The sequence below is a fragment of the Aphelocoma coerulescens genome, chromosome 7, assembly GCF_041296385.1.
Source record: "Aphelocoma coerulescens isolate FSJ_1873_10779 chromosome 7, UR_Acoe_1.0, whole genome shotgun sequence".
Classification (NCBI taxonomy): domain Eukaryota; kingdom Metazoa; phylum Chordata; class Aves; order Passeriformes; family Corvidae; genus Aphelocoma; species Aphelocoma coerulescens.
The window spans coordinates 15,047,950-15,062,602 of NC_091021.1; the positions used below are offsets into that span (position 1 = coordinate 15,047,950).

At 41.2% G+C, this 14,653-nt stretch overlaps 1 protein-coding gene across 1 annotated transcript in view; it reads right to left on the reverse strand.

Moving 5' to 3' along the window:
• Positions 1-1,184: 1,184 nt before the first annotated feature.
• PPP1R1C (protein phosphatase 1 regulatory inhibitor subunit 1C) overlaps positions 1,185-14,653 on the reverse strand; it is a 49,042-nt gene continuing 35,573 nt past the window's right edge. The window contains 1 exon segment of the mRNA XM_069022312.1: positions 1,185-2,424. Coding sequence (XP_068878413.1) covers positions 2,336-2,424 — 89 coding nt within the window. The 3' untranslated portion in view covers positions 1,185-2,335.

A 14,653-nucleotide genomic window follows, 5' to 3' on the forward strand; every position in this document is an offset into this window, starting at 1 on the left:
TGATGGGTCATTTCCTTCTTTTTGTTGTTTGTGGCATAAAAAGCTCTCAGTCCTCTAAGTCCTGTAGTGGCTTCTGTATAATTGCAGAGTCCTTCTTTAGTCCTTCTTACACACCCTTGCTGAGCTGGAGTCATGGATCCTGTCTGCAGTGTTTGTACAGAAAATGGAACCAAAGAGGACAGATACAGAGGTACAGATGGAGGGGGAAAATGGCTCTCAAATATAAAGAAACACTTGTTGACGATCCTGTTCTCAGCAGGACTTCGTGGAAGACCTCAGATTGAGAGTGAAATCACCATGCAAGGCATAGACAAAAGGCTCTGTGTTTTCCTATATTTCATCTCTTCCTTTCCTTTCCTTTCCTTTCCTTTCCTTTCCTTTCCTTTCCTTTCCTTTCCTTTCCTTTCCTTTCCTTTCCTTTCCTTTCCTTTCCTTTCCTTTCCTTTCCTTTCCTTTCCTTTCCTTTCCTTTCCTTTCCTTTCCTTTCCTTTCCTTTCCTTTCCTTTCCTTTCCTTTCCTTTCCTTTCCTTTCCTTTCCTTTCCTTTCCTTTCCTTTCCTTTCCTTTCCTTTCCTTTCCTTTCCTTTCCTTTCCTTTCCTTTCCTTTCCTTTCCTTTCCTTTCCTTTCCTTTCCTTTCCTTTCCTTTCCTTCTTTCCTTTCCTTTCCTTTCCTTTCCTTTCCTTTCCTTTCCTTTCCTTTCCTTTCCTTTCCTTTCCTTTCCTTTCCTTTCCTTTCCTTTCCTTTCCTTTCCTTTCCTTTCCTTTCCTTTCCTTTCCTTTCCTTTCCTTTCCTTTCCTTTCCTTTCCTTTCCTTTCCTTTCCTTTCCTTTCCTTTCCTTTCCTTTCCTTTCCTTTCCTTTCCTTTCCTTTCCTCTTTCCTTTCCTCTTTCCTTTCCTCTTTCCTTTCCTCTTTCCTTTCCTCTTTCCTTTCCTCTTTCCTTTCCTCTTTCCTTTCCTCTTTCCTTTCCTCTTTCCTTTCCTCTTTCCTTTCCTCTTTCCTTTCCTCTTTCCTTTCCTCTTTCCTTTCCTCTTTCCTTTCCTCTTTCCTTTCCTCTTTCCTTTCCTCTTTCCTTTCCTCTTTCCTTTCCTCTTTCCTTTCCTCTTTCCTTTCCTCTTTCCTTTCCTCTTTCCTTTCCTCTTTCCTTTCCTCTTTCCTTTCCTCTTTCCTTTCCTCTTTCCTTTCCTTTTTTTTTTTTTGCTAGCTCAACCCTTTAAAAGAGACTTACAGCAACAGAAAGTTAAACTGAGGGTAAAACTTTGTGTCAAAGGCAAACAGTTAATACAAAGTGACAGTGAATTCCTTCAAAAATTTGCCATTGGTAAAAAACCAAAATAATCTGTTAAGTGTGACTTTGAAGAAACATAGTTTTCCTTCTCCACCTTATTCCATTTATGCCACGGAGTTTGCATGGTCTAACAAATGAAAGGGTTGGTATGAGCCATGCTGACTTCAGCCAAGACCCTGGGACTCAGACACAAGCTGCATTTGTGCCGCTTGCTGTGCTGTCACTTACTGGCTCAAACTGAGCTGAGCGCAGGGCAGGAAGGCTGTGACCTGTGCTTGCTGCAGGTGACAAAAGGGGATGTGGCATTTCCCATGACTCAGCTGGTGCTGGGGCCCTGCTCACAGGCCTCACCCATGCCTGTGCTCCTCACTCCCAAACTGAAATATTTTCTAATGCCTCCAGATAACAGTGATCTCACGCAGAGAGAAATCGTTTTGGCTGCTGTGACGAGGTAGCCTCAGACCAAAAACAATACAAGTATTAAGTGTCACCTATCCAGGGAACACAGGCAGGAGTGTCTTTGCATCCTTCTCTAGACAGAGTCACCTCTGCTTACTTCATTACTTTTTTCTGTCTACATCACTGCAAGCAACTCTACCAACAATGGTAAAAACTGCCCTTAACTGAAAGGGTCATTTTATATGAACATTTATCTCTGTACGCTAGACAAACCCTCTGTACAACAGACAATCTTGTCTAAATTAATGTATTATTTATTTTGTACCTTTTAAATCACTTTTATTTACAACAAGCCTTAGATACAGCTCACACGCAGTAGTTAAGCTCTGGCAGTACTGACGTCAGGGAGCTAACACATTTGTGAATTACATTTCTACGTCATAGAAAATAAAAGAAAAAAAGACTTTAAAATAACTGTTTTATCTCTGGGAATAAGGGTCACGGGACACGTGTGCAGTGTCTGCAGAGCCCCTCCGAGGGCGCTCCCGGGAGCCCCGGTGCCACGGGCACGGTGAGCGGGTGGGCAGGACACGGCGGGGCCAGGGCTCAGCTCAGCGACGCTCCGGACGGGGCTGGGCAGCTCTGCGCTGGTTAATGGCCCCACTCCTCTTCCCTCTCGCCGACTCCCTCTTCTTCTTCTGGAAACACTGAGTCACTCTGACTCTTCAGATGCTTAATCCCTGAAAATACAGAAGTCATGGTTAAGGTTGTATTTAGCTTGCATCAGGGCTTTTTTGGGAAGGAAGAAACAGAAAACCAAAATAAGGGCAAGTTTAATGCCCATATTTACTCTCTTTTTCACAAACCTCTTAGTTCAAATCATGCTATGGTGTATTTACAACAGAGATATTCTCTTCCTTGAATAAAGGCTCGGAACAGTACTTGCTTTTTTTTCTTGGTAACCCTTGACCAGGTTTGTGTTGAACACCATTGCAAAGCTGTCCTGAGGCGAAGTGAGCACCTGACAGAGAGGAGACTGCTGGCACCAAAGCTGTGACAAGACTGGATCATTTCTTATATGGAGAATGTGTTCTTTTGACCTCCAGATACCGTGAGGGGCTGGATGAAAAGGGTAAATACCTATCACAGGACGTTTGAAGTTCAGGTTTGAGGGAAGTTACCTACTGCTGGCTGGGTTTCAGCCAACAAGTGAAGTAGACTCCCCGAAAATGAATCTAATTACAGTTATTTCCCTGTCTCATGTTCAGCACAAGCAAGCAAACCTCAATGAATGGGCCTAATCCCATCTTCTCAGCTCCACCTTGATGTGATAGAAGAATTTGAGCTGGAAAAGGAAGCATCAAGATTAAAAGATGACAGAGAGACCAGAGAGGAAGGGTTGTTATTTTCAAAAAACCTAAAAAGTAAATGCACAAAATTAGTCTCTGGGTCCCCTAGCTTATGACAAACAAAGTGGGAACATAACTGTTAATCAAAAATGCATGATTTGTACAAAAGCCTGAATTAGGCTATTTTCAGGTGCCATTACTGTCATTACATAAAAATATTTTTGATTTCATTAAAGATCACACATAGTTCTAGTCGCCATTTCTAATTGTCAGAAAAAAAGGCTTCCCTTTTGTATCACTTCATCTCAGTGATGAGGAGAAATGACAGTCCAGCTGCTTTATATAACCACTGCTAGATAATCAAACACCCCAATATGCACCCTGCAAGTCATAGCACTGGAAGGGGCACAGTTTTCAAAAAGGGGTTCACCCTTGAGGGGTGAGGGCAATATCCAGATTACTGCTAATTGTGAGTAAGAAGAACTGATGATGGTGTATGTCCAAGAGTTTTGGCCCCAGTGTCACTTAATCTGGAACTTCCTACATCTCACTATTTATGTCCACACCACTCCAAAACACAGGATAGGTTTTTTCCAAATATATCACTTTAAAAAAATCTCAGCAAAAGTTATTCCAGTTCCACAAAGTCACAAATAACTGAAAGCAGTATCTTCCATGGGCTGTACAACAGCCAGCTCCACTTCCAACAGGAGCCCATCACTCTGTGCTGGGCTCTGGGCTCCTCTCTCTCTTTTCTTCTGCACAAATCACAGCACATGGTCTTCTGGGAAACTGGTGTTCAGACATAAACCAAGCAAATACATTAACGCTCCCAAGCCACAGCTCTTGTAAGTGTGCCCTGCAATAATCAAGGCATTTCCAATTAGGGAACTGTGATACATGAAGGTGCTCAGCTACCACCAAGCTCTTAGCAGCTCCTCTTTAACAACACCTTTTAGTAAGACAAACACTTTAAATATGATTTCACCTAACTATAGGTTAATGGGCGTTTGTTTCCAAATTATGTTGTGTTTTTAAGGTAAGTTTGTCTCCTGTTGTTTCCTCTGCACTTACAGAGCCATTTCTGGCACAATTTACAGTACTCATCTAACAGCTGCTGTTCAGTACAGGAATTGCTGGAGCCAGAGTACACAGTTTCTTAGGGAGTTTTTCAAAGATGAGAAGGGGAAAGTTAGGGACAGAAAAGAAAGCATGTGATACATGGTATGATGAAACCATGGAACTGTATTTTTTTAGGAGTGAAGACTTTTGGTTATGTGGTTTAATTGCAATATTAAATATGAAAATTGTAGGAAATAGAGAGAAATTACATCAATGAGCATTAACCATTGATTTTTGCATGGCAAGTAGCTATTGATCTTATCTGATGGTTTTTTCACAACCTCCATTCTGCAGCCTGCCTTCACCTCTGCCAGTCATTTTATGCTACAGTGTCATTTGGAAGTTTCCTTCTCTGACCAGTAAGTGCACAAGAGTTGTTTTACTTCTTTATACACCTTAAGATGTTCTCACAGCATCAGCTTGTCAGTATGAACTGACCCTGTGTGTGGCATTATGAAATAAGATGCTCATCTACACAGTGGAATAAATTAGTGTGAAGTGACATAGAGGTAATGAAATTCCTGTCAGGAACACGTGAACATGTATGACAGGAAATGCTGGTAACTGTCCTGAAAAGATCTATTTCATGCACAAAGCTGCAGACTTTTACAGGGCAAAAAATGGCCTGGAGTAATGAAAATACTTAGTTAAATCATGGCAATCACACTCTTGGATTAAAACATATCTAGTGACATACCACTGCAGTAGCCCACAGTGGCTGCCAGGGGTGGTCAGAAGGCATTGGAGCTGGGCACATTCAGCCACAGCTCAAGAGAAGAGGCTGGTACAGTGGCTCTCCAGCGTGGCTCCAGTGCCCTAGCCTTTGTCAGTATGAACCATATGAGAAGCAGATATTGAGGTGAAGCTCTAACCACAGAGGTGTATTGCTGCATCAGTTCAGCCTCTTTGCTTAGCAATATCTGAATTGTTTGCTGAAAGGTTACATTCTGTTAGAGACTGAATAAAAATTCATTGCCTGGTCACCTGAACCATTTTTATGAGCACAACTATGGCAACATTAATTTATCAGAAAGGATATTTCCTTCTCATCTTTTCAATCTTCATACCAGTTACAGAGCTCATGCCCTCAGCTTTCTCAACTAGTAACCAAGAAGCACCAAAATACTGTAGTTTGGGGATTATTTCTGTTCCCTGATTGAACATGGTGTAAAGATGAGCATGAAATAAACACTGTAAGATTTTACTTGTAGCAAAAAAGAAAAATAAAGCCAGGATATTTTAGAAGAAATTGTTGGTATATAAGAGCATATTCAAGTTAGAAACATCAAGTTACTGATTCCACATAAACAACACAAGCTTGACAATATCAGTTGCAAATAGAGAGGACTGCAAATGCTGATCCATGGACTCACCCTGTCTCATCAATGTCCCTTTTCCAGGCAATGGGTAACTCTGGGTTCGTGGGCACCCTTGCTTTCCTGAAGCGCTCTGCCTGCACTGTCCTGATGCTGCTTTGTTTCTCTCACTGGGTGCCCTGCCCTGCTCTCCCAATTCTTGGGGATGGGGCTCACAGGGTGCCATCCATCCCACTGTCCCCACGGGTTCCCAATCCCCTCTGCACCTAACCCAGCCACTGCTTCACAACGTCACACCCTGTCTGGGGCTCTGCTCTTCACCTGGAATGTCTGAAGGCAAAAGCCCTCTTCCAGACCAAACACTGCCCCTTCTCACCACTCCCTGAAAACACTTCATACCCAGTGTTTTCAAACTCACCCTTATGCTACTTTAAAACAAAGTCTGTCTGAATGCTGCTAAAGCCAGCAGGACAAGAATTGGTTTTTCTTGAAGGGCTTGTATTTTGCTGCAGGTAATTTAATCCAATTAATGTTGATAAACAAACCCATAATTCCAAGCCATATTGAGCAGCCATACACTAATATAATATAATAGCTGTCAATTCCTTTTAGATGAAGTCACTGTCTCAAAGAATATTTCTAGATTTCTAGATACTTATAAATTATGAATGAGAATGGGACAATTTTCTGGCATTTTTTGTAGTCACATCACATCCATGCTGCTTCATCAACAGCTGTCTTTTTGCTTCTCTCCATCTAACCAAAGCACCAGCTTAGAAAACTAAGCAGGGTCACAAGATTTGAAATAACCAAGTGTTCCTGAATTAAGTATCTCCTGGAAAAAAAAATTTAAAATATTCAAGTAATTAAGGCAGCTCCCCATCCTATTTAACACCTCTTCCTTCACCCTGCTTCACTGCCCAAGGAAGGGTGTTGACATTTACCAAACTCAGGATTGAAGTCTGGTTGGCAGCTTGAATTCCCTAAAGTTTGAAGGGTTATTTGGTTTTATGATTTGGAGCTGATCCTCTCTCTATCAAAAACACATTTCCAGATTTGCAGAAAGCAGTGAAAGGCACAGATAAAACAGGCTCATTTTCAGAGTTTCAGAACTCAATTCACTTTGAAATTATCATGCAAACAAACCTGGCCAAAGAGGATAACAGCCAAATAAAAATGTCTCAGCCAATGTTAAATGAATTATTTTCTAGCTTCCTTAGCAAAAATGAGAATATCAAAAGAAACATCATATATTTATACCACTAAACAGAAAAAAAGGACAATTCTTTCTAATGGTACATTTTGGTTTGCATTTACCAGTCAAATATGTTTTGATTTCTCTGATATGTCTTCCTCGTAATTTTTTTCTGAACTGAAATTTTGATTTAAATTATGCCAGCAAAACAAACAAACAAACAGACAGAAAGCACAAAACCCAAAAAAACAAAAACAACTAAACAGAAAAAAACCACAAACTAATGTCATTAAATCCAGCATCTGCTGCAGATCCTTGGCTGAGTTGGGTGCAATGGAAGGCACTTGTGAAGAGCCAAATGAAGCTGGCAGGCCTACAGGGCAGCCTCCACCATGTATAGGAATGGCCCCTACAGTTACAGGAGAACAAGTAGATGCACCAGATCAGGGGCAACTTTGGGCCACCTAACAGCAGCCTGCCTGTACCAAGGGAAGTTACCCAGAAGATGAAGGTGTCTCATCATGAATGGGAAGCAAGTATTTTCTGACGGGATATAAGGAAGGAATTATTCCACTGAGGGTATTTAAGCACTGGTGTGGTTTCCCAGGGATAATATGGTGCCTCCTTTCAAGAAGACTTTCAGTACTGAACTAGACAAAGTGTTGAACAGCTTGTTAAATTTGGTCCTAATTCTGCTTTATGCATCAGGTTGAACTATGGACTTTCCCAAGGTTCTTTGCAACCTAAATGACTATATGGTTTTATGAAATCAAAACTCAATAACAGTTTATAACTGTAACTTATATAAGTTACAGTTTATAACAGCATATTAACCTTAACTTGTGGACTTCATATTGATCCACCTGGGAGCTTCAAATGACTCCTGTCTCTGCAAAGTGATGAAGTGTCTAACTTATTTCAGGAATAAGATTCCCCTTCACTCCTTAAAACCATGGGGCCAGATTAAGTTAATACTTCTGTACTGATTTTGGAAAAAATACAAACTCATAATTAGGCCATCTAGTCCATTGTGATCTACATACACATGTATATGAGGTACATATTGCTCCCAAACACAAGGGATGAAAATAATGGGATTAAAGTCAGTGAACCTGGAGCATCTCTTGCATGTGACAGATACACCCATGAGACAAAATCTCACACAGAAATCACACCCTTATCGTGGCCCAGTGCATGGAAGTGCAACAGAAAGAATGCAATTCCTGTGAGGGAGGCACAGAGCTGCTGTCCTGCAGATGAGTCCTGGCACTGCTGCTGAAATGGTTCATCTTCCCTTGGGGGCCTCAGGGGCAGATCATTGTCTCAGTCACTACCAGTGTGTGGTGCCTGAGGGTGCTGACTGCCATTGCAGTTGAAAGAATGTGCTGAGCTGCCTGCAGATATAACAGGTTAAACAGCCACACTGTGCTAGTAAAACCAAGGCCTATGCACCCTGTTTCAGAAGAAATCCTTTTCTTGCTCAGCTAGGCATCTGCTTGATGGAAGTAACAGAGCCTCAACACTTCAAAAGATGTTTTGCCAGATGTTTCCAGAAGCATCCAGTGCTCCATGTGATGGAGTGTGCTCTCCTGTGCTGGTCAGTGCCAGTGGGAGAGCCCAGAGACTGTCCCTGCCATGAGCACCACAATCCAGCTCTGACAGACACAGGGCACAGTCTCTGCTCAGCTCTGAAAAGCATCAACTGAGCTCTGAAACACATCAAAAGCTTCCTGCTCTTGCCACCTCCAGCAGAAGCCGAGGACCATTGGAGCCTGCAGGAGCAGCTGCCCGGCAGAAGCCTCCTTTGACAGAAGCTGAATAATTATTAAAAACTTTTCCTCCCTATGATGACTTTCAATTCAACAGAATACAGCTTCACCAGTCTCCATTCTCGGCACTTTCTGCTTTATAGAAGTTTAGAAAAATCCAGTTTCATCATCTTCAAATGTTCATTGTCAGGTGCATGCCAGCTACACTGCTGAATTTATGTAAATGTAAGAAATACGTGTCTTCTCTCTGTCCCATTTGGAGAAGATATCAGAAACACAGCTGTCCTTACTGGTCATGGAGAAACTCAAAACTTACCCCTGCACACACATCTCCTAGGCACTTCAACTTTCTTGATCAAAAATTTGATTGCTTGGCTGGAAAAAAAATTAAATCCTACTATATATTTTTTTATTCTTTTAAGCAGCTGAAATACATTAGGGCATGTATTCCATGCAGGAGCAGAACAGGAAGCCAGGAAGAAAACTGCTATAGTTTCCCCAAAACCTATTTTGAGCTTTCTCTTTTTTCCTCTTTGCATATATGACCTGTTATCTATCTCCTTCATCTGTACAATCAGTTCCTGAAACCTTTAATCCATTTTTACTTGAGTGGTTTCGATAAGCTCTCCTTGCATACAAGTCAGAGTTCAGTGCAGTTCAGTTTCATTAGTAACTCTTAAAAACCATTAAGCCTATCCTTAACCCTATCTGCCTCCCCTTCTTCTCCCTCTGCCTTTTAGCTCACCAAAAATGATGCTCACTGGTTTCACCTTAGCAGCCCTCTCTGCCCCCATCCTCCATTTCCTTTGATCCAGTTGCCCGTGGACCCAGTCTCAAAGCTTTCTGACCAAGTGCCTAGTGATGTCTCTCTTCATCCTTTCCAGCTTGCTGATGTCTTTGCCTCTTTGCCACTTTTTGCCCTGGTTCACCTTCACCCTGGTTCTTCTTCCACTGTTGTAATGCTTTTCTCTTTTCTCCTTGCCATTCTCTGACAGCCATTTCCCCTTCTGTTCAAATTAACTCTAAAGTGCATTCTTCTATGCAAGCTTGTGGAAGGCTAAGACAATATCTCAAAGTGGTCAAAACCAAGCTCTTGATCTGCAGTCCTGTCCAAAATGTTCATCTACCATGAACAACACTGCCTGACATTTAGGGGCTTACACATTTCTGATTTCCACTCTTCTCTAGATCCCCATGTCCAACTGTCATCTGAGTCTTGCATGTTTTTCTCTCATAACCAGAAAAATGCATCCCATATAGTCTGTACCATTTATCCAGACTTTGAAATTCTCCCTATCCTGGGGTCTTCACTACTATCACATCTCCTTCTCCAAGCTTTATAAATGTACATTTTGTCCTGCCACTACTTTCCCCCTTGAGTTCCCTCCATTGATTCCCTCCAAGATATTTCAGACTAATGGTGGCTATTTATGCTTTCAAGGAAAATTAATTTCTTCATATATTATGGGCACTCATCTGCACTCAAATCAGAAGATGATACAGCTTTGTTTCTCAAATTGCTAGGCTTTTAGATTAGCATTTTCATTCTTTCTCCTAAAGTTCTGGAGAGGGAGAACTATCTGCCTCCATGGCTACTTCCAAATCCTCCTCAAAATCCTCAGTTATGGAATTTCAGAAACAACCTGAGAACATTTTTGTTGCCAGCCTGCTGAGACAAAGACTGTTGCTTTCCTCCCTAACATTCTCTATCTGTTCCTGGGCTTGATTACTGCACTCTAGCTGGGAGTTCCCTGGTGTAATGACTAGCTTCTGTTAAATGTTTGAACAAGGTTTATGTGGCATAGACCAAATTCCTGGTGTGGGTTCCTGGATGCTTCATTAACCTTAATATGATATGACAAGAGTTGTGGCTTCCAGTGATCAGTGGATCATTACTGAGTATGAACGAAGAGTCAGACGATGACTGATATTTGTATGCAAACAAAAGATGCATTTTGCATACCTTTCCTTGTGTTTCTTCAGTCCCACCTAGAAGAATGGCTTCAGTCTGACAAGCTGGCAGCCATTATTTCATCTGCTGATGCTCATGTTCAATAACCACACCAGACGACCTGTGGCAGGAGGCTAATCCTGCTTCCAAGCAGATCTGGCAACAAGAGCCCAGCCTTTGTGTCCCAAGGCAGCCACTCTCTTGGGTAATCTCTGAGCTACTGGTGGTTCAAAGAGCATCAAAAAGTTATCTACAACACGACAGCAATAAAACACAATAAAACACACAGTCCCAGACCTTGACAACTCCCATGTGTATGAATGAGTGAACAGAAAAAACATGAGGGAGGGAAGGCAAAATAAAAATAAATGCATGTGGAAAATTTTGCTTTATGGATGTTGGCAACTGTGAACAGTCTGCTTGATACAGCCTTTGAAAATTTTCTACAATTTGTGTTGTTCTTTATTGAGAAACACTGAAAAATGGTGCACTGTGCAATGGCGTCAAGGGACTCTGTCTGACACCCATGCCTGTAAGTTTTTATTAAGTAAGGTTTCAGAGAAACTTGATAACCAACATGCAAGGGTTGCCCTTACTCCTGTGGCCAATGAGTCTGAACATAACCAGGTCTTTTTTCATTATACAAATCTTGGTCCCACTCCTCCAGAAATTAATGAGATTTTCTCTTACTATTTTTAAAGAAAGAAGAGTCAACTTATGTAATTGATGTTAAGTTCCAGTTATAAAGACAAAACCCCAGCTACTGTATATTTACAATGAATGTATGCAAGATACCGTAAATTACTGCTGTATGTGGCTTTAAAGTTTGAGATAGGAGATAAACAAATTGACACAGAAAGTAGGTGCTCTAGATATTCTCAGACTCCTGTTTGGATTAGCCTAGAAAAAGCAAAGCCAGGCTGTCACTCTGTGATTTACAATTGATGGAATCTTCAAATGCCAGCAGATATGGTGGACCTCCAACATTTAGAATAAAAAGAATCTGGAGCACCAGCGTGGCAGTTTGAGCTACGCTGACATTACAGCAATCTATAAATAAATATAAAAACCCTCTATGTGTTGTATTATTTTATTCCTAAACTCAAGCTGGGAAAGAGAAAAAAATTCTCATGTGTGTTGTGATTATGAGACCAAGTCATTATTCAGCCTTGCAATTTAATTTACTTTTTTCCCTCTCTCTAATATGCATGACTGAATCAAAACAAACGATCTGAAACATTGGCAAATATGACGAGTTTATGTAGGTCACATATCTGATCTGGAGCAGATCAGATCATCAGCATATTCAGCAGGTCACCATGGCCCCGTGGAGGTTTGTGAATGATCATTTGGAAACCCAGCAACAAAGTCTGACTAATTTTCTAAATGTCTGCTGGTTGCTGCTAGCTCTTCTCTTAGCTCTAGTCATACAATCCTCAGTCGTCATGGTGAGCCTTTTAAATGACAAATATTGAGGCTCATTTGAGGCTACTTTCAGCCAAAAGGCTCACTGTTAAACTATCACAATGAAGACTGTATGAGAGCAGCAAAAATCATGTTACAAACGTCTGGCTACTTTCCATTTTGTTCTCTGAGACATCATTTTCAACTTTCCCTTTTTCCCTCTCAGAGTGGCTTGAAGCAGCACTGGCTCTTTAGGAGTAGCATGAAGGAGCTTCTTGCACAGAAAGGCTTTTGTTGGTCCTCCACAGGCTGGCCAGAACATGCACTGGAGAGAGGGGTCAGATTTGCCGTGGTTGAAGGGACTGCATCTCCCACTTACAGTAGACTAAAGAGTGAACAGAGAGGTTTTTGTTGCCCCAGGCAACTTCTGCTAGTATGGAAACATCTTGTTCTGCTGGTTCCTTCCTTCCTTCCTTCCTTCCTTCCTTCCTTCCTTCCTTCCTTCCTTCCTTCCTTCCTTCCTTCCTTCCTTCCTTCCTTCCTTCCTTCCTTCCTTCCTTCCTTCCCTTGCTAGCCCTCGGACTGCAGAAGTCAGCCAGTCTTCAGAGTTCAAATGAAGAGCAGAAACTCCTGCAGTGAGCCAGCAAGTGCTTCAGCCTGTATCAGTCTCAGCCCAACACTAATTACCCTTTGGAAAACCAGAAAATATTTCTTAGCTGATTCTGTGGAGGATGGCTCTGGGTCAAATACCTCAAAAACTTGGTCAGAAAAAACCATGCAGAGGTGGCTTCCACATCAGTAATGAATTGGGGCAGTACTGCAAAGCTCTCCTCCTCACAACTCCTGTGCTGCTCTGACTAGGCAGCTGGGGCCAGCAATCAGGAGAGGATTAGAGTTTTTCAGCTGACACTTTTCCATCCCAATTTTTCACAGCTAGGGGATAGGCTTAGAACTGTTGATAAGTGTTCTTGAATTGAACCAATGCAGGCAAACCTTCAAAGGTGCTGTGCTTTGACAGGTCCCAGGAAGCTTGTTAGATGGTCAGACTCTCTGCTGAGAAAGCACTTGTCTGGAAGCCAAATCTTACTAATCTTACTGGGCAATGTGTTCATTTGCTGGAGTTGCTAAGCCCTCACTTTTAACATCATCACCAGTTTCAGTCAGGCAGCTGTCTGCCTAAGAGTAGGTCAGAATCACAGGACCGGCAGAATTGTTCCCTTATGTCAAAGGATTACAGTAATTCCACCAAATAAAAGGCCACATTTTCAAACCTCTAATCAGCTGCTCCATAATGACAGAAGTCAAATGCTCTGCTACTGTCACAAATTATGTGTTAGAACTCACTGGCCTTAAAAATTTACAAGTAGCATTTTCTGAGCACAGCTTCTTTAAACTAAAGCATCCTACACTTTCACAGGTAACTTCTGTCAGGATTCACCACATGCTTCTCCATTCTAGTTTATGTATCCAGTTGGAGCCACTCTGTAGCCTATCTTAAAATAAACCAGGAGACTAAAAGTGGGAAGTAGGTTTTACAGCTGGTAAAGAAAGCTGAAGCTAAAGACAGTAGGTAAGTCTGTTTAGAGGGACAAGCCAAATTTTAGTTATATAGACTGGTATGTCTATAAAACAATTGTATCATCCTACCTGCTGTAAGTAAACAAGGGAAAAAATTAAGGAGAACTGGATAAATCATAAGAAGTCTTAACTTCTGCATTCTAAACTACATGCCACTGTTCAACCTCAAATATAGATCAAGTGTAGAATTAGGTTGAAGACTGTGCTTTATGCCAAGAGATTCAGTTATAAAAATAAGGGTCCTTTCCAGGCCTTGAAATCAGTGAGCATTTACATAAAGTGGTCCTCCATTTGTCTTTAGGAACAAATGCTTTGTTCACAGCTACTATTCCTTTTACAGAGGATAAAAAGAGAGTTCTGCTCCCAGTATGTTAAAAGATTAAATGGTAGCTTATGTGTGAGGAAAGGAATCAAGTGTCATAGTTTTATTTCCTCTAATCTGCTCCTGCCAATAGTGGCAACCAAGAATGTTTTCCCTTTTTAATTTTTTTTTTTTAAATTCTTGAGTTCTTAATGGGAAATCTCTGACCTTCTATCCTGGCCATTTCTCATAATACAGCACAGTGTCTGTGTGTATTCTTGTCCCAAACTCCTGTTGGTGCTGTGCAAACCAGTCTTCAAAGCAAATGCCTAAGCATTTGTGAGGGATTTGCCACCCACAATGGATTCTCAGGGAAAATGCTGAATTAGAGAACCTGAACTGAAGATTCTGAGCTTTTGGACCTTACATGAGCTGACACTTGCACCTAGTTGGTCTGTGAGGTACTTATGGTTGCATTGTGACAGAAGAATAGCATGACATTTTATTCATGTCATATGTTTTAACTTCAAATTAAATTACTTCCATTCAAATAGCAGTTTTCATTAAGGTTTAAAAATTGTATTGGCTTCCTTGAAGCTGGGTAATTTTCATTTGTTTGTGATTAGGAAAAAAAGCTCTGAAATTTTGCAGCTCTCCTTGTGAAGAAAAAAATCCACAAAAAAAAAAAAATTAGCAATACAAGAACATTTAGTTTTGCCTAGGTTGCTAAACATAAAAAATGTAGACATGCTACAAGAAAATTAATTTGATTTTTATACACATTCAAAACACAAAGGAGATTAATATTTTTTCATTCAAACCCTAACCAAAAATGCTTTACAAAACATTTTAATATGCCCAACTTCATGAGCCATTTCTGAGAAGCTGTATTTCAGTTTTCTTTAGGCATTCTATCTGACTTCAGTGTTAGTGGTCATCATTATCCAGCTGCTGACTTCTTCCTGGACAACTACGCTGTGGTGC